This window comes from Lipotes vexillifer, unplaced genomic scaffold, assembly GCF_000442215.2.
Source record: "Lipotes vexillifer unplaced genomic scaffold, Lipotes_vexillifer_v1.1 scaffold329, whole genome shotgun sequence".
Taxonomy (NCBI): domain Eukaryota; kingdom Metazoa; phylum Chordata; class Mammalia; order Artiodactyla; family Lipotidae; genus Lipotes; species Lipotes vexillifer.
Window position 1 is genome coordinate 1,004,825 of NW_006774067.1, and position 20,844 is coordinate 1,025,668.

Consider the following 20,844-nt stretch of genomic DNA (forward strand, 5'->3'; position numbering starts at 1 on the left):
GTTAATTTTTTAATACAGTGTGAGGTTTGAGTAGAGGTTTATTTTTTTGCCTATGCATGTCCAAATGCTCCAATATCAATTGGTGAAAAGGCTGTCTTTCCTCCATTCAATTACTTTTACACATCCGTCAAATGTCAGTGGGCATACCTCTGTGGTTCTACTTCTGGGCTCTCTATTTTGTTCCACTGATCACTTTATTCCTCCAGCAATACTACACAGTCTTGACTACTGAAGCTATATAGTAGGTCTTAAAACTGCAGAGAGTGATTCTTCTTTTTCAAAATAGTTTTAGCTATTCTAAGTCTACTGCCTTTCCATATAAATTTTGGAATAATCTTGTATATACTAATAAAAATTTTGCTGGAATTATTTAATTACATTAAACCTGTATATTAATTTGGGGACAACTGACATATTTACTAAGTTGTCTTCCAGTTCATGAACACAGTATGTCTCTCCATTTATTTAGGTCATCCTTGATTTCTTTCATTGGCATTTAAAATGTTTCAGCATACAAGTACTTTACAACTATTTACAGAGCAACTCTCTAGGAAAATGACCTTTAGACTAGCAGAAAGGATTTTCCATAACTAAAGAAATGAAGACGGAACCACAATGAGATGGGTAGGAGGGGTGGAGACATGGTATAATCAGGGCTCACACCCCCAGGATCAGTGACCCACAAATGGAAGGAATATCACAATTGTGGAGGCCTTTCCTCTATGAGGGAGAAGGGGTCTGAGCCCCATGTGGGACTCCTCAGCCAACGGGTCCTGCACCAGGAAGTAAAGCTCCCAGAATTCCTGGCTTTGGAAACCAGCAGTGCCCATGTTCAGGAGAGCTGGAGGGCTACAGGAAACAGAGACTGCTCTTAAAGGACACTGGTAAAATCTGAGATGCTCCAAGTCTCAGCACAAAGAGGCAGCAGTTAGAAGCCTGGAACAGATCCACTTGCTGATCTTGGAGAGTCCTCTGGAGAGGCAGGAGGCAAATGAGAGACCCCTGCTGATACAAAAGCTGGTAGCAGCCATTTTGGGAAACTTCTTCTACCCTAGTAACACTAGGGTGGGCAAGCACACTTTTAGAATCCTCCCTCTAGCCTATTAGTAACCAGAAACTGGCCCACCCTCCAGCTGGGTGGCACCAGCTCTGAGCACTGCCCCCCACCACCACCTGGGGCCACCCAAACAGCCAATCAATCAGTATGATATACTACATTAACAAACTGAAGAATAAAAACCATATGATTATCTCAGAAGATACATAAAAAGCTTTTGACAAAATTCAACATCCATTTATGATAAAAACTCTCAACAAAGTGGGTATAAAGGAAACATACCTCAACATAAAAAAGGCCATATATGACAAACCCACAGCTAACATCATACTCAGTGGTGAAAAGCTGAAAGCATTTCCTTTAAGATCAGGAACAAGACAAGGATGCACATTCTTCTACTTTTATTCAACACAGTATTAGAAGTCCTAGCCACAGCAATGAGATAAGAAAAAGAAATAAAGGGAATCCGAATTGGAAAGGAAGAAGTAAAACTGTCACTGTTTGCAGATGACATGACACTAGATACAGAAAACCCAGAAGACACCACCAAAAAACTAATAGAATAAGTGAATTCAGTAAAGTTGCAGGATACAAAATTAATAAACTAAACTCTGTTGTAATAACAAACCATCAGAAAGAGAAATTAAGAAAACAATCCCATTTACAAGTGCATCAAAAAAAAATACAATACCTAGGAATAAATCTAACCAAAGAGGTAAAAGATTTGTACTCTGAAAACTGTAAGACATTGATGAAAGAAATTGAAGACGACACAACAAATGGTAAAACATACCATTCTCACAGACTGGAAGAATTAATATTGTTAAAATGACCACACTACCCAAGACAATCTACAGATTCAGTGTGGTCCTTATCAAAATACCAATGGCATTTTTCACAGAACTAAAACAAGTAATTCTACAATTTGTATGGAAACATGAAAGACCCTGAATAGCCAAAGCAATCTTGAGAAAGCACAAACTGAAGTATCACACTCTGTGATTTCAAACTATACTGCAAAGTTAACCGTAATCAAAACAGTATGACACTGGCACAAAAATAGACACACAGATCAATGGAACAGAATGGAGAGCCCCCAGATAAACCCATGCTTATATGATCAATTAATCTACAACAAAGGAAGCAAGAATATAAAATGAGGGGGGAAAAAAACTTTTCATTAAATGGTATTGGGAAAACTGGACAGCTACATGTAAAAGAATCACACTGGACTAGTTTCTCACACCACACACAAAAATAAATTCAAAATGGATTAAAGACTTAAATGTAAAACCTGAAACATAAAACTCCTAGAAGAAAACAGGCAGCATGCTCTTTGACATCAGTCTCAGCAATATTTTTTTGGCTCTGTCTCCTCGATCAAGGGAAACAAAACCAAAAGTAAACAAATGGGATTGCATGAAACTAAAAAGGTTTTCCACAGTAAAGGAAACTAACAACAACAACAACAAACCAAAAGGGCAGCTCACTGAATGGGAGAAGATATCTGCATATGATGTACCTGATAAGGGGTTAATATCCAAAATATACAAAGAACTCATATAACTCAACATCAAAAAAACAAACAACTCAATTATAAAGTGGGCAGAGGACCTGGAATAGACATTTTTTCAAAGAAGATATACAAATAGCCAACAGACACATGAAAAAAAGATGCTCAACATCACTAATCAGGGAAATGCAAATCAAAACCAAAACAGGATACCACCTCAGACCTGTGAGAACGGCTATCATCAAAAAAGACAAGAAATAACAAATGTTGGCAAGGATGTGAAGAAAAGGGAATCCTTGTGCACTATTGGTAGAACTGTAAGTTGGTACAGGCACTCTGGAAAACAGTATGGAGGGTCTTCAAAAAATTAAAAATAGAACTGACACATGACCCAGCAATTTCACTTCTGGGTATTTACCCAAAGAAACAAAAAGACTAATTAGAAAATATATATACACCTCAATGTTCACTGCAGTATTATTTACAATAACCATGATATGGTAGCAACTTAAATGCCCATTGATAGAGATGAAGAGATACAGAAAATGTGATCTATATATATAATGGAATATTACTCAGCCATAAAAAAGAATGAAATCTTGCCATTTGTGACAACATGAACGGATCGAGAGGTATTATGCTAGATGAAATAAGTCACAGAAAGACAAATACCATATGGTCTTACTTATATGGGGAATAAAAAAACAAACAAACAAACCAAAAACAGACTCAGAGATACAAAGAACAGGTGTTTGCCAGAGGGGAGGGGGTTGGGGGTGAAGGAGATGAAGGGGATTAAGAGGTACAAACCTCCAGTTATAAAATAAATAAGCCATGGGATGTAATATATAGCATAAGAAATATTGTCAATAATATTGTAATAAATTTGTATAGGGACAAACGGTTACTAGACTCAATGTGGTGATCATTTCATAACGTATACAAATGTGAAATCACTATGTAGTACATCTGAAACTGACATAATATTGGACATCAACTACATTTCAATTTTAAAAAGTTATGTCTACACTATACTGTAGTCTATTAAGCATGCAATAGCATTATGTCTAAAAAATCACTGTACACACTTTAAGTAAAAAACACTTTATTGCTAAAAAATGCTAACCATCATCTGAGCCTTCATCAAGTCATAATCTTTTTGCTGGTGGAGGGTTTGAAATATTGGGAGAATTACCAAAATGTGACATGGAGATACGAAGTAAGCAAATGCTGTTGAAAAGATGGCACCAACAAGACTTACTAGATGCAGATTGCCACAAACCTTCACTTTGCAAAAACAAACAAACAAAAACAAAATATCTGTGAAATGCAATAAAATGAGGTGTGCCTATAGTTTTCCTTTTTGTACTGTCTTCGCCTGCTTTTGGTATCATATGTCATTTCCATTCTGCTACTTGCCCATATAAGTAACTTGCCAATATTCTTGTATGTGAAGTGAGTTTCTTACAGACAGCATATAGTTGGGTCACACTTTGTAATCCACACTGCCAATATCTGTCTTTTAATTGGTATATTTAGACCATTTACAGTTACTCTAATTATTGATATGTTAGGGCTGAAATCTATAATTTTATTTTTTGTTTTTTTGTTTGTTCTGTGTCTTTGTTTCTGGTTTCTTTTCCCTGACTTCTTGTGGGTTACTGAAAAGCTTTTTAGAATTTTATTTTATCTATGGTGTTTTTGAGTATATCTCTCTGAATAGCTTTTTTAGTGGGTACTCTAAGTATTATATAAATATAACTTATCACAGTATACTGGTGTCATCATTTTACCAATTCAAGTGAGATGTGGAAAACTTACCTCCATTAATGTCCCTCTACCCTCCCCTGTTTACATTATAAATTGTCTCAAATGTTTTCTACATACATTTAGATCCACTTCAAACAGTATTATAATTTTGCTTCAACTGTCAAACATAATTTGGAAGATGTAGGATAAGAAGGAAAGTCTATTGTTATTTACCCATAATTTTGCTTACCATGATCTTATGTTCCAAGGTTCTTTCTTTTATCATTTTCCTTCTGTCTAAAGAACTTCTCTTAGCCATTTTTTTAGGGCAGGTCTGATGGCCACAAATTCTCTTACTTTTCCTTTATCTGAAAATGTGTTGACTTCTCCTTCATTCCTGAAAGATATTTTCACTGGATAAAGGATTTTGGATTGAAAGTTCTTTCCATCCAGCATGTGAAAAACGTGGCAGCTCCTTCTGCCTCTACGGTTTCTGATGAGAAATCCAGTGTTCTTGAATACTTTTACCCCTACTGGTAAGGGGACTTCAAGATTTTTATTTCTTAGTCTTTAGTTTCCAGAAGTTTGACTATGAGTGTTTGGTTTGGATTTGAGTTTATTCTGTTTACGGTTTGCTCCACTTTTAATCTGCAGGTCTGCCTTTTGCCAAATTTGGGGGGGTTTTGGCCATCATATGTTTGAGTACTTTTTCAGCTCTACCCGCTTTTCTTCTTCTGATACTCCAATCATATCAGTGTTAGATATTCTGTTATAACCACAGGTCCCTAAAGTTCTGTTCTGTTTTGCTTGTTTTTCTCAGTTTATTTCCTTTTGTTGTTGAAAACAGGTAATTTTTATCGTCTATCTTCAAGGTCATTGATTCTTTCCTCTGTCTCCTCTCTTCTGCTGTTGAGCTCATCCACTGACTCTTTTTTTTTTCTTTTCACTGACTCTTTTATTTTGGCTATTATAATTTTCCATTTTAAAATTTCCATTTGGTTCTTCTTTATTCTATTTCTATAGTTCTATTTCTTTGCTGAGACTCTATTTTTCACTTGTTTCAAGCATGTTCGTAAGTATTCACTAAAGGCTTTTTATGATGATTGCTAAATTCTTTTCTCAGATAATTCCAACATCTCTGTCATCACACTGGCATTTACTGATCCTCTTTTCATTCAGTTAGATCTTCTCGATTCTTGGTTTGATATGTGATTTTTGTTTGAAACCTAGACATTTTGGGTGTTATGAGACACTGGATCTTATTTAAACCTTTTCTTTTATGTGGATTCCTCTGTAGGCAGGGGGAGGGAAGTGAGACACCTCCTCATTACTGGCAGGTGAGGTGAAAGTCCAGGATCCCAAGGGGGCCTTCACTGACACCTGAGGAGGGGTTTCCTCATTATGGACAGGCAAAGGTGGGACTTTCAGCTCTCCACTACACCTCTACTGGTATCTCCTTGACTGGGAGGGTCACAAGTGCCTCATTACTGTTTCCTATGTGGTCTCCACTGGTAACAGCAGGGGATGGGACCTCATTAACAGCCAGTGGGGATGAAAGTTCCAACTCTCCACTCCACCTTCCCTGACACCACCCCAGGAGAGAAGTTGGGGCACATCATTATAGCCTTGTAAGGGCGGAAGTCTAGGCCTTTGCTGTTGTGAGTCAGGGTGGAGCCATGTTTTTTTCTGTTGTGTTTGGCTGTAGTAGAAAGTTATTTTCTAAAAGTTTCTATCTTGCTAAATAAGCTGACTCTTTTGTGGTCCTGTGGCTAAAAAGCAGGTTTTGGGGGAGCATTTTTTTGTCTGTCCCATTCATGATTCTGGGTTGTTGGCTTTGTCCGTTCCTCTTCTGGGAAATATGAGGCAAAAAAAAGAAAATGCAGGGAACTCACCACCATGTCATTCTTTGGATCCTTAACTCCCTACCTGCTCTGCCACCTTGTCTCCATCTTCAGTCTTCCTATATTTGTTTTGTACATAATGTCCAGGTTTTTTAGTTGCACTTGGCAGGAAGGAATAGGGAAAAAATATATCTACTCCATCTTCCCAGATTTATTCTCACATAATCAATAAACAACATTAAAGAGTAATACATGTGAGATTTCCACTGTTAACAAAAGGGATCGTGGGTTTCTAAATTCTGAGAAACACTGATTTAGAGATTTCCTTCTAACTCATTAATAAGCAAGTAACACTTATTTAACCATAAATCTGCCTAAAATCTTCTAATCTTAAAAATCAAACAGCTTTTAAAATAGTTTTCTAAAATCAAGACTCCTTTCATATCTGTCTACTATCACTGTCCAAAAATATCTTTTTTTTCCTTTTGGGATGACTTATTTTTAGTAAAAAGCTATTAAGTCCTGGGTGTTTTCTTGTTTAGTTTTAAATACAGAACATACTTCACAGGCTAGCAAACCAAGTCATGTTCATAATTTAAACTTTTCTAATGTGAGATGGAAAGAGAACAGCCTACACAAATACTTAATTACACAAAGCCCCAAGCCATCATATATTTTTATCTAGTGACCTTTTTAGAATGCATAATATATTTAAAGCTACTAATGCAAAAAAACAAAACCCCCAAAACCAGGAATACGCAATTTCTGATCACAATAATATACACAAATGTTAATAAAATTGTGCTAAACTTTTAATGAGGCAATCTTTTTAAAAGAAACCATATCCAAACACATAACCCTGATATATAGTTCATTATTGCTATAATAAATAACTTTATATATTAATAAACATCTTGAATTTACAAAGTCATTTTCATCTGACAATACATAAAAAAAATACCCTTTAGCATATTTACACTAAGCAAAATGAACATATAAAGACAATGGGATTTTCCAGAGTAATAAAAGACATTTTTACTAGTAGCCTAGTTATTATGAGAAATTAGCCATTTTTTACTCTGTTGAGCAAAACTGCTCTAAATTCTAGAGGACAAAGCAACATCAAAGTAAATAAATAATCAACTATTTTTAATATATCTAATAGTGAAATGAAAAGTTGACATGACATGCAAAAACTGCTCCTCAGTCTCAAATATGGGACTGAAAATAGACATGTTTATAAACTATAAATATAATTCTTCTGAAGTCTGAGTAATGGACCAGTGAACTTTTCAGCTCATTAAGGAAGTCTGAACTCCTACAAATAAATGAAGCATGGTTTCAAGTCTATTTCCCTTTACCCAAAACTTATTTTGTTCCAGTAACAGATAGATCAATGTTAACTTTATACAAACAGTATTACCACTAGAGCAGCCTAAATAGGACATATATGATATCTAAGGCTTAATGCCATTCAAGTTGTAATTACTGACAAGTTAGCAAATACCTTGTCAATTATTTTGGTATACAAAAAAACTGTCAGCTAATTTTTCCTTTTAAGGAAATAAATTTTTAAGAAATGCAGACCCGCCTTTCAGGAAAATGTTCTTAGTTTTGAAATCATACAATTAGGCAACTGAGCCAACAGTCATACAGTTAAAAACTGAAGGTTTTATGGAAGATCTAAAATGAACTTTCTAAAAAGAAGTGAATAATATGTTTCTCCCTCTCTAATAAAAGTTATGACATATTATAAAAGAATGAAAAGCTTAAATTAACTATAGCTAGAGTTGTGAGTAGTTTTTAAAAAGATATATATATATATTAGGACTAAGATTTTTCACAATTTATTACTACACTAAAAAATACACTTAAACAGGAAAAACTTATTATCTCTCTATTACTTAACAAAGGCCAGCTGAATTAATGCATTAAAGCTTATGTTAGTAACCTATGGAAATCTAAACAATTTCACATATACCATCTTTCTTAAACTTTGGTATCTACATTTATTTACTTGGGTGAAATAATGTTTTAAAAATTATACTGGCCAATGCCAAGATTAAAGGCTATAAATGTAAATACTCATGCTAAGAAAATATGCTTATGAATCTTAGTATATATTGAAAATCTTCAGTCATGAATTTACCTTATCAGCTTTCAACTTTCTAAGGAAAGATGGATTGTCATATCCCTTTGCTTGCCTTGCCTCTTGCAAATGGTTGATCATCCACACATTTTTTCTCTGCTTTGCCAAATCAAGTGCTGATTCACCCTGATAATATAAGCAGAAGAAATTCACGTTAAAATAAATGAAAGGAAAAGCAGAATATTTTGGTTACTAACTTTTAAAGCACTTCCACAAAAATAAATTGACTGCAGTATTAGTTCATTAACATTGTTTTTACATTTGGCAAAGTCAATTACTAAAAGACTCTAAATCATATATTACTTATACCTTCCCATTCAAGGTACAATCAGAAAATGTATTTACACCTCTTACTCTATTGATTCTATATTTGCTTGCATTTTAACCTAGAGAGTAATCAAAAAGTAGGTATTTTAGCACCTGCTGGATCAGAGGCTACCATTAAGTTTATCCAGTTATTTCATATTCTTTAAGGGTTTCATTAGTAATAGTTATTGCTACAAACCATCCTGCTGTAATACCAAACTGCCAGAAATCTCTCAGTTTAATTTCAGTGATGAACGAAGTCTGAAGAAAAGAACAGGGAAGAAAAAGAAAAGTCAACTTCCACTTCTACTGTTATATTGGTATCCTTGATCATGTTAAATTCATTCACCCATCCAGAAATTTCCAAAGAGAACATGGGTAGTAACAAAAAATGGTTAATCTTACATTATAGACTTGTAGCTCCCTTTAACTGCAAGAAAAAGAATTCCAAAGAGTATAACAGAACTAAAATGTTTTAAAGGCAGTAAGAAACAAGAAATGAGTGTCCCCAATTCTAGATCTATGCTTCTTTTCGCCTTCATTAATTTAAAATCTTATTTCCCCTTTTGCAAGTTAGATACCTACATTTTTATTCTATTTAATATTCTCCACTCTTTATCTCCTTCCTTAAACAGAAAAGTAAAATTAATAATTTTGTTTACCAAAATTTCAAGAATTATGGATGAATATTCAAAATTACTTTTAAAAAAGAAAAAAACATGTTAAAATTTTATTTTAAAAAACTGGATGAAAATAAAGAAATAAGGAGCCTTGGGTTCCTTACTTATGAGGGATAATTATTAATCAAGTATGGAGTACAATTTAATTTTTAAAAAAAACACTGAAAAATAAAAAGAACCAAACAACAAAATAAACACACCACTACCGCCAAGAGCAACAACAATAACAACACAACAATAAAAACAAAAAGCCTAACCAATCCTTTAATAAAAAGATCAATAGTATTTAATAAGAAATGGGCTAATCTAGGTGGGTCTTCCACAAATAGGGATATTTGTTTTAAAATATCTCCTTACCTATTCCAAAATTCTATGTCACCTAGGTTGTCAGAACCAGCTAATTAATCCAAACTAAAAGATTACCTGAATAAAAGCAATCCCTTGGGTAACAACTCCCAGAGAATATCCTGCAGTTGCCTCGGTCCAGCTGAGCATCCCTTCCACTAGAGGGCCATGTGACACCTAAGGATTGCCTAGATAAAAAGATGGAGGGAGCTTTAAGCAATCTTTCAACTACTCCTCTAGTCATCTGACTACTTTTATACAGTTCTTTTATTCAGCTGGTAAAATAAACAAGCAATTAATTTAAAGAATTATACTAAAACCAGGGTTCCAAGTCAAGTCTATATTTAAACACTCCATGTGTCAGCCAAAATAGTAAATTATAATAACAACAGCAGTAATAACAAGAATCATGGAGCATTTATAGACTATGTAACTAACTGGTAATAAAAGAAATTCTTCAGGGGTTTGGTGTGACAAACATTATGGCAGGTGGAAGATCATTTTTTGCCTAAGTGAGGTGGAAATTCATTATTAAAACTAAGGAAAATTATTCCTTGGAGACCATCTAGGTGGGGTACTTAAGAGATATTTTCTGAAAATAGTTTCTTACCTCTTTTCAAGAAACCATATAAGCGTTTTTCAATGTATTAATTAACAAAGCTCAGTAATTTTATATTTTTCACAAGCTAAAAGTTATGTCCTTTGATAACTTTAGAAAGAAAAATCATAAATACGTAGGCAGCACTCAGATTAACTGCCCTCCCCAAACTCAGTTCATCTAAACTTATCAACCAAAAACATGTGCAAGGGGGTGAAATATTCTTTAAATTCACAAATGAGATGCTACCATGAAAAGGGATTACTGCATAGGTCATTTTTCTTAAAGTCTTAGTATCCCAAATCACTCCCCCTCCTCACTGTTACTTCTTACTTCAGAAGATATGAATTTATTCTATGTAACCAGTATCTGGGGCCATGGTTTTTGAACTCATTTAAGTCATGTCTGATGAAAAGCCATTGACTCTCTCCCCAGAAAAGTGCTGATACTTTATTTATAACAATTTCAGAAGTCCATGGACCCACCCCCTAACCAAAATCCACTGCTGGGTCCCAGATTAAGAACCTCTAATCAAGGGTTTATGGCCATTCCTAATCCTTCTAAGGATCAAAGTAGTCATTTTAAAGTCACCTATCATTTAATATTTATTGTCTGCAAGATAAGTTCTTATTTTGATAAAAGAATCATTTGTTTATATATTAAAAGAATTGAATCCCTTACTCAAATAACTAATTTACAAGGATATCAAGACAGATTTCTAAGAAACTTAAGCTTAATTTTATTTAGGAAATAGCTATTTTAGAAGAAATAGGGCCAATTAATAAATATTATAACTAAATATAATTTTTCATATTCTTTAAAGAATGTAACTTTTACTAGCTATTAAAGCCATATCCAGATTTACAGGCTCCATCTTGGTACAATTTATGATTATCAACCAGATGTTCATTCTCAAGACTTAAAATGAAAAATGGAAAAATACACAGCTATGAATCGACTTTATCAAATTCTAGGACAAAAAATCTAGGTTGGTTGTTTTTTATTTATTAATGAATTTTTCACTTTCAAAATTAAGTTTACTTAATTAGCTTGACATTCCACATAGCTAAAACGCACCACCTCAAATTATATATGACTAAAACAGAACCAATTTCTATTGCCTTCACTCCCAAAAAAGTCTGTTTCCTTCCATCTTCACAACTTCAATACATATCACAAGACACTCAGTTATTCAAACCAAAACCTAAGTGATCGATGTTTTTTTCTTTTACCTTCATTTCTAATCTACCTTTTCTTTTCTACTCTAAACTATCATTTCCAAATCCATTCATTTCACTCCATCACTACTTCTACAATCACAGGCTAAACTAACATCATCACTTGCCTGATGTATTGTGAGAGCCTAACTGATCTTCATCTATCCCTTCCATTTTCTTTTTTTTTTTTTTTTTTTTTTTTTGCGGTACGCGGGCCTCTCACTGTTGTGGCCTCTCCCGTTGCGGAGCACAGGCTCTGGATGCACAGGCTCAGCGGCCATGGCTCACGGGCCTAGTCGATCTGCAGCATGTGGGATCTTCCCGGACTGGGGCACAAACCCGTGTCCCCTGCATCGGCAGGCAGACTCTCAACCACTGTGCCACCAGGGAAGCCCCTTTCCATTTTCTTAATTCTTCAATACATTCTCCAAATACCAAAGTAATTTTTTAAAAAATATTAAAAACACAAAGATTATATAACCATTCTACATAAATCCTTCCAACTATTTCTCATGACTGAGAATACAATTAAAGTTCCTTATCATGGCCTTGTACCTGTCTCTCTCTCTCTCAGTGTCTCACTGCTTGGTCAAAGCTGTCATTTCTACACCTCTAACATGGTAAGCTTATTCCTGGCCTTGGGCCTTGCATGTGTAGGTTCCTCTACATCAAGGGTCCCCAACCCCCAGACCAGTACTGGTCTGTGGCCTGTTAGGAACCGGGCCGCACAGCAGGTAGTGAGCGGCAGGCAAGCGAGTCAAGTTTCATCTGTATTTATAGCCGCTCTCCATCGCTTGCATTACCGCCTGAGCTCCGCCTCCTGTCAGCATTATGGTGAGTTGTAGAATTATTTCATTATATATTACAATGTAATAATAATAAAAATAAAGTGCACAATAAACGTAATGCGCTTCAATTACATTTATTGCCCCCCACCCCAGTCCGTGGAAAACTTGTCTTCCACAAAACTGTTCCCTGGTGCCAAAAAGGTTGGGGACCGCTGTTCTACGTGGAAAGGTTTTTCCCATGTATCTTTGCATAACTGATCCCTTATCAGACAACTCTGAAAGCAAATGTCATCTCAGAGGCATTCACAAATCACTCTCACCTGATGTGGCCCCCTTACCCCTCGTCATGACCACATTTGCCTATGTGTATGTGTTTTTAATTTATTTTTTGTCCATTTCCTCAATACAGTATAAGTTCTGAGAGAATAGGGACTTCATCTATCTTAAACACTGACTCCCCAGCATTAAACAAATATCTGTTGAATGAATGAATGGTTTCCACTAGAAGGTGATGACTAGACTTCAGTATATTAGGAATCAGCCAGATTCCAGTAGAAAAGGTATTTGATACTTATTTCGTCCTTTTAATTACATTAAAAGTACATTTTTAAACAAAAATCTACTTTTTCACCAGTGTGGTTAAAAAAGATTATTTTTACTCTGAAAGTATAAATGTTCCCTGAGCAACTGAAGCAACTCCTTAGACTTTATTTCCTTTAAAAAAATGTCACTCTAAATAAGTCAAACAGAGAAAAACAAATACCATATATCACTTATATGTGGAATCTAAAAATAAAAAAAACAAACAAACAACAGCAACAACAAAACTCGAGCTCATAAATACAGAGAACAGATTGGTGATTGCCAGAGGTAGACAGTGCACTGTGGGGAGTGAGGAAGATTAGTGAAGGGGGTCAAAGGTACAAACTTCCAGTTCTAAAAGAAATAAGTCACAAGGATGTAATGTACATAATGGCAACTACAGTTAATAATACTATAGTGCAGGTACTTCCCTGGTGGTCCAGTGGGTAAGACTCCATGCTCCCAACGCAGGGGGCCCCAGTTCGATCCCTGGTCGGGAAACTAAATGCCGCATGCATGCCGTAACTAGGAGATCACATGCCACAATTAAGCATCCACATGCTGCAACTAAGAGTCCTCAGGCCACAACTAAGAAGCCTGCATGCTGCAACTAAGAGAGTCCGCATGCCGCAACTAAGAGAGTCTGCATGCTGCAACAAAGATCCCGCATGCCGTAACTAAGACCCGGTGCAGCCAAAATTTTTTTAAAATATTAAAAAAAATAATACTATAGTGCATATTCAGAAGTTGCTAAGAGCAAAGCTTGAGGTTTTGCATTCCAAGAAAAAAGAAAATTTTGTGACTGTGTATGATGATGGATGTTGACTAGACTTGTTGGTCATTTTGCAATGTGTACAGATGTCAAATCATTATGTTGTACATTTGAAAGTTGTATAATGTTATATACCAATTATACCTCATAAAAAGTTTAAAAAAAAGTGTTACTCCAGAGCTAGCAAGGAATTATATTTAAAATAACTCCTTTTTGTTAATGGCCAACCTTGATGATACAGTCAGATAAAATTAAAACATTAATAAAAAGAAAGTTAACAACAAAAAAAATAGATGTATTTCAGTAAAAGTTCTATAGGTACAATAATTAGCTCAATTATTTGACATGATAGACTCTGGAAGGTCGTCACATGAACTGTACTAGTTAAGGAAGCTGCATTCCAGTTTATCCCATCTTGGTACCAAATAATTCATGTGCTGAGCCTATAAAACATTAAAAATACAAGGTTTGAACCATTTAAATCAGTTCAACTATCTCCATTCTTACTATTACCTTTCTGTTGAAATTCATTATAGATTATTTCTTTTACTAAGACTAATCAAAAGTTTATACAATGGTTAATGTGGAGTACAAGTTGAAAAGACATTAAACTTACAAACCACACCTCAAATACTTAAACTTCATGAATGAAGAGAAGTTATCTAAAATTTTATATGGTAAGAAAAGATATTTTTAAATGCTCTGAAAATATACACTACTAGTGTATATTTGAAACTACTACTAGTTTCAAATTCCAAAACTGTGCAGTCATCTTGTCATAATTCTTTGGTACAAATGTAATTTCAAAATATTTATATGACTTTTGGCAAACTCTATGGAGACTCACTATTTGCTATGGTGAAATTGGTTCTATTTTTTCAAAAATATAACACTAAATACTAGAAATGTATTCCTGGGGCATGACTCAGTTTAGGAATGGCTATCTAGTAGCTAAGACATGAAAAAATAACACTCTAAAGCAATTCAGATAATAAAACATAAGGTCATCTCATTAATTTTTTCTCATGGGGATATTGGTCAGGTTTAGTCAAACTCCTCCTTTCTTATACTTTAGGCCTTGGGGTCAGCCTAATTTACTAATCACAGTGTTATGAACTTTTCAGAACTTCCTATTTAAAAATGTTTGGAAAAGCAAAAATTTCTCTCTATGATTTCAGAAGTGTCAGAGAGTTATGCTAGCAAAATCATGAAAACTAGCTTAGAGTTAAAGCTCAAGACTTCACAAATCTTCAGTCAGTCAACCAATACTTAGAGTGCCCATCACATGTCAGGCACTATGGTAAGTTGACTTTCCTCTTTCCATACATTTACTAGCAGATACTAGACCATTCTGATCACTTTGGGTAAAGACACGAAGACTTGAAATTTTAAAAAAAGAAAAAGAAAATACATGGTTTTCTCAATTTCTTACAGTTTCCAAAAAGATATTTGATATTTACTTTTAACTAATTAGACTCATTTCTAAAAATTGGTTATAATCGTAAATAAATTTAAACTATTTTATTTTAGTAAGTTAACCTTCTCTTCTTAGAGTAATCAAGTAGAGGAAGAACTATTCATTGCAACATAAAAAGATGCCCTGATCCAGCAGGAGATAACCTACTTTTTGATTGGCATTTTAGCTTATTATATGACTCGAACTCCTTTCATATTTAATTAGCACATATTCCTTACAAGTTTAAGAAGCATGACTCAGAAAATACTACGGTCTATAGTCAAAATGAAAGAAAATTTGTCAATGGGCACAAAGATATTTATGAATGCACATTATTAAAAGATGATGTTTAAAACTTTAAAGTCATTTCATAGAAAGAGTCTGTTGCTGAAGACATGGTGGATCCTGAAGCTTTAAAAATGAGAATGGTTAACCAAAATTTAAGACTACCAATAGCATTTTCTTGCAGGTATTCATAAAATATTTATAAATTCCTAAATGCTCAGAGTGTAAATGTTAATTGTGCTTTGCTCTTAAATAATTTTGTATAATTTTTTGGTATATTTTTCCTGGATTAGTCCAGCATTTGGGGGAGAGGAGTTCTCCTATAAACATCATGAAGGTGATTATCAAATTTAAAGGTCTTGAACTTTAAAAAAATGAGACAATCAATGACCAAGTCAAAAAATTACTACAAGTTATTATGCATACTTGTGATATAAACTTGTGCTTCTCTGCAATGATCTTAAAGAAACCAGAAAACTATTCAGCTATAAAAACAGATTATGTAATTTAATTTCCAAAAGTCAGTAAGAATTCACTAATGAAAGGGCCACCAAAATCTGAAAATTACTCCAATACTAAAAAGATGGAAGTAAATAATCAGTCTTTCAAAATAAATTCCTGCATGGAAGGGTTGAGCTTAAATGAGAAGTTTCTTCCATCTGTGAAAGTCTGTTAAAAGACCTATGTTTTATTAAGGAATTCCCATCTTGGTAACCACATTTCACAAAGCACAATCAATACAGGCTAGTTTTACCTTGATATTCTGGGCATCGACATTAGCTCCAGCTTCCAGAAGAAGACTAATGACTGTGGTATTCCCTGCTAGTACTGCCCAATGCAGAGCAGTGTTTTTGTGATACTTGTCACCAAGGTTAACTGAAACATTGAATGTTAAAAGCAATCTAGTTGGATCCACACTGAAAAGGAAAAAAAAACACAACAACAACAACAACCCTAATTTCAATTATAGAAATCATTACAGATACTAAACTGATTGTGGTTGCATTCCATCTTGGAACACTTCTATTCTAACCTATTTTCAACAACTTTATAATGAGTAATGAGACAACATTCTTAATATGAAGTATTAAATACATGCAACACCATATAACCTCAACTACTTCGAAGAGAGAGCACACTTCGCCCTGACACTTATTATTTTTCACCTAGGGATTAATGCCATTAATATCTATATAGTTAAACAATTAAAAATTTAAATCTAGATTGTTCCAAAAATGATTTAAGGCAACTTACTAATTAGTATGTTAAACTTGCCAATATGCAAATCACATAAAAATGAGTCACTTTTTAAAAAGAAGGTAACGTCTTCCATTCTTGGAAATTGTTAAAAGAAGAACACCTTAAGGATACTACAATTACCAACATAAAGGTAAACACAGAAACTCAAAGCATCCAAAAAGGTAATTTATGTTATATACTATGTACTAATTATAAGAATTTTAAATATTAGTAAGTATAACATTAATTGCTTTTTCTCATCACTTATTTTATATTTTATTATGCTGAAAATTATCTGAATAAGTATTTTATAAATGGTTACATACCTATGTGTTCTATAAGCTGCCCACATTAAAGGCGTCATCCCATTCTGATCCATCATATCTACATCCTGATAGAGTAAAAAGAAAGTCAGACAGTAAAAACTTTTAAGTTCCTGCCAAATTTACTGAGAAAAATATAATTTACACATCACAGGAGAAGCCAACGTAATAACAGTACTCAATCAAGGGTGATTTATGAAACTTTTTCTTTCTTAACTTTAAAATAAAACTATTATCACTGAATATTTTAATTAATGTGGATATAAGTATCTAATTGACATATATTAAGTATATATTCAATATTTAATTAACTTCTATTTCTCGTTTTCCCTTTTAAGATGCTTCACTCAGCCTTTCAATGTTTTCATTTAAAGATCTTAACATACTCTTGATCTTTCACCCACAAAGGATCGATTAAATAAATGACTTATGTCTCTGAAAAACTTATTTATACTAAGTCATGATAGGAGGGAATAATAAAACCCTGTTTATTCCTAGGCATTGTAAAACAAAGAATAAATTCAATAACCTTCAACAGATTCAAAAGAGTCTGTTTGCTTTTTATCACCATCACTATGCATAAATATTTTTAGAATTAACTAATTCTACAAAGTTTGTGGTGAAAAAGCAAGGTAATAAAGCAATCCTCTGTCTTACTCCCCACCATTTTCACGTTTTTAGCTCATTATTTTGGTCTTTACCTCCACATGTTTAAAGTAAGATACCTGAATTGCTACTTTTTGATTTTTCAGTTTTAGGCATTATCCTAAATATGCATATTTTATATATCCTCAATATGTAAAATAGCAAATTCTCTCTTTCTTCTCACTGCCCCATCACAAATATGCACCTTTCCTATTCTTTCCTCTGAAAAGATCTACTGTAATTCTGGTTCTATAAATATTTGATATTTACATTATTATAAATATATATGAATACTATTCCCAACAAAGTATGTAGCAAACCATGATTACTTTCCTCTCCTACCCAACTTTTTTGCTTTCCTTGGTACTGCATTTTTTCTCCCTTTTGCTCAGTTTTCTTTTTCTTTCTTTTTAGCAAATTAGAATTAAAACTACTACCTGTTCAACCAAAACTCTTCTCAAGTTATCTAAATCTCCTTTCAAGACATGCTGATGTATCAGGGATTCTATCAGTTTCACTTCCCTAAAATTCCTTCTCCTGATCCACTCCAATCTGCCTGAGGCACCTGTCTCATTAACTAGAACAGGACTTCTTTGAAGACAGAAATTATTTTAAATTCATCTTTGTATTCTCAGTGCCCAGAAGAGTAGATAATCAAAAAACATTTGTTAAATGAAAAGACATGTTTATCTATCTACTCTTCTAGGCTTGGGAAAGGCATGGGCTTTAGAATAAGACAGACATGATTTTGAATTCCTAGCTCTACCACTTAATAACTATAAAACTGGCAAAATTACATTAATTCTCTGAACCTCAGCTTTCCCACCTACAAATGTGAATACAAATAATGGCTTCATAAGACCCATGTGAGGATTAAATGGAATAATGTGTGTAAAGCAAACTAATTCCATAGCCTGGAACATAACAGACATTCAATAAATATTAAGTTTCCTCTTCTTCCCTTCCCCATCTCCCATTCCTGGATTACATTAAACCAGCAGATCTTATCCAAGTTATGTTATCTAATTTACCAGTCAGTGGAGAGAGGACAGAGTTATAGTGAGTACGCTATAAAACACTTCATAACTCTGTGTAGCAGTTCTCTGTAAGCCACTCTTACTGGTGGGAGTATGTCTCAAATATCCAAATGTATTGAGGCAGAAAAAATGCTGAGAACCACCACATTGACAAGTGACAACACATATCCTTGGACATCATTAGTTTTAGTCTCTTTCATGAAAACTGTAGTCAAATGTTATGCCTTATCACTACACATCTATTTCTAAATTTATTTTACGTGTTGCTGGGAACATCTCATGTAACCTCACTCAATAGTTACATTATACATGTTGATTTTTTTCCACTAAAAATCTTAAAAAAAAATCTTCTCTGAAGAAATGACATACTTCCTTGTTTCTTATACGAGAGTTAAGTTCTGTCACTTATTTTACTTCCTTCACTGCCCTGGTTTGAAGAAAGCTCAACTAAATTTGATGTCCAATTAAAGCAAACATGTAAATTCTTATGTTTAAGTTTCTTCTTCCTTTTTAGTTGTAAGTCTTTTCATATCCTTTTTAAAAAGTGACAGTATTTAAAATATTAATAAGTAAAATAAAAAATGTAAAATTATGCCACATCTCTAGAGTACTAAAAGAAAAATGAAATTCAACCTTTTCTTTCTTTGGGTCGGGATTTAAAACTTGGTACTTCTTTTCCAAGTTCAGCCTGGATGTATGAGTATTCTCTATTAGGAAGAATTAACAAGCCCAGATCAAAAGGTTATGGTAATTCCATGATCAACAGGGCTCCATTACTTAGCATTTTCCCCTTTTTTTTCCTGAAAATCATCCAAAAGAATTGGTAGTGAGCACTGAATATATTTAACAGTATAACTAACATGAAACAATTGTGAAGAATAGAATGACAAACTGAATGGAAATGTTACAGGCCCTAAGAATGTAAATTCGATAAAATTAACCAAAAATGGGGGGGAAATGGAAAAAGGCTGAAAAGAAAGTATAATGAGTACCTAATCTGTAATAGCTATGAGTCAAAGGATATTATTTAAAGCTGAAAAATCAAGTAATAGAAATTTATCAGAACAAGTTAACACTAAGAAAAACAGTATAATTGACTAATGCCAATGTAAGACAGGGAAGAGAATGAAGAAATTAGAAATACACTAATTTCATTACTGCTTATAATTGGGAACTAATCAGAACTAATAAAAATTGAGCAAACATCTGATTAAAGTGAGAGAGAAAAAGAGAACTGTGTGACTGAGGAAAGAATTACCAAGCAGAAGAAAAGAGCAAGCACAAAGGCCCTAAGACAGAAGCTTATCAGAGCTGTTCAACGAACAGCAAGAAGATGGGTGTGGTTAAAGCAGTAGTGAGGGGGAGATGACAGAAGATGAAATCAGAGGTATCCAGGGCTAGACCACACATGGTTCTATAGGTCAGAGAAGGACTTTGGTATCCATTTCAAGTATAATGTAATGCACATCAGAGTGGTTTTCTTTTACAATATTTTAGTATATAGATTGAAAAACAGTCTGGAAAAATATATACTAAACTGTTAAAGGAAGTGATCTCAGTGGGGAGAGGAGGTAAAGGAAGAGGTGTGATTTCATTCTCTAAGTCATACTCTTCTATTATGTTTGAATATTTTACAATAAGTATGTGTTACTTTTCTAAGCAGAAAAAAAAACTCTTACTCATGAAAAAGAAAACTACTTGTCAGACATTTATTAACATCATGCATTTACTACACAAAATGTACTGTGACAAAAATCTCTGCCCTTGAAGAATTTTATAGCCCACATACTATATCAGAGTTAAAATGATCACTGAAACATCCAAACTCCAAAATCAATAAGCTAACAAAAATAGTGAAAACTTAACACCACTTTTCCTACCCAGTTAAAAACTGGAAGAAAAAAAGTGAACATGTATTGTAAACTTATATCTGTAATACAGAAGGCCACTGAAGACAATGCCACGTGCAACAGCGCCATCTACTGCTTCAACTGCCAGTCTAGAAGGAACCATAGGAGAACAAAGATGATCCCTTGTGGTAGCTGGTCTCCAAAGATGGCCCCTAATAAACCTCCCTTCCCAGTATTCACGCCCTTGTGTTCCCTCAATGAACATGCGCTGGCACTGTTACTTGCTTTAACTGACAGAATGGAGCAGAAATGCTGTCATGCCAGTTCCAAAAGTCAGACAGCTTCTGCTCTTGCTCTTTTGGGCACTCTGAGCCACCATGTAAGAAGTCTGGCTCCCCTGCTAGAGACCACA

The 20,844-nt window shown here is 34.1% G+C and overlaps 1 protein-coding gene across 1 annotated transcript in view; it reads right to left on the reverse strand.

The window, feature by feature from the left end:
* Positions 1-20,844, reverse strand: part of ZDHHC17 (zDHHC palmitoyltransferase 17) — a 113,078-nt gene that overhangs the window by 40,090 nt on the left and 52,144 nt on the right. Inside the window, exons 6-8 of the mRNA XM_007448750.1 lie at positions 16,904-16,968; positions 16,093-16,255; positions 8,310-8,435 (exon numbers count right to left, since the gene is read on the reverse strand). Of these exons, the coding sequence (XP_007448812.1) occupies positions 8,310-8,435; positions 16,093-16,255; positions 16,904-16,968 (354 nt within the window). The remainder of the gene's footprint in view (positions 1-8,309; positions 8,436-16,092; positions 16,256-16,903; positions 16,969-20,844) is intronic.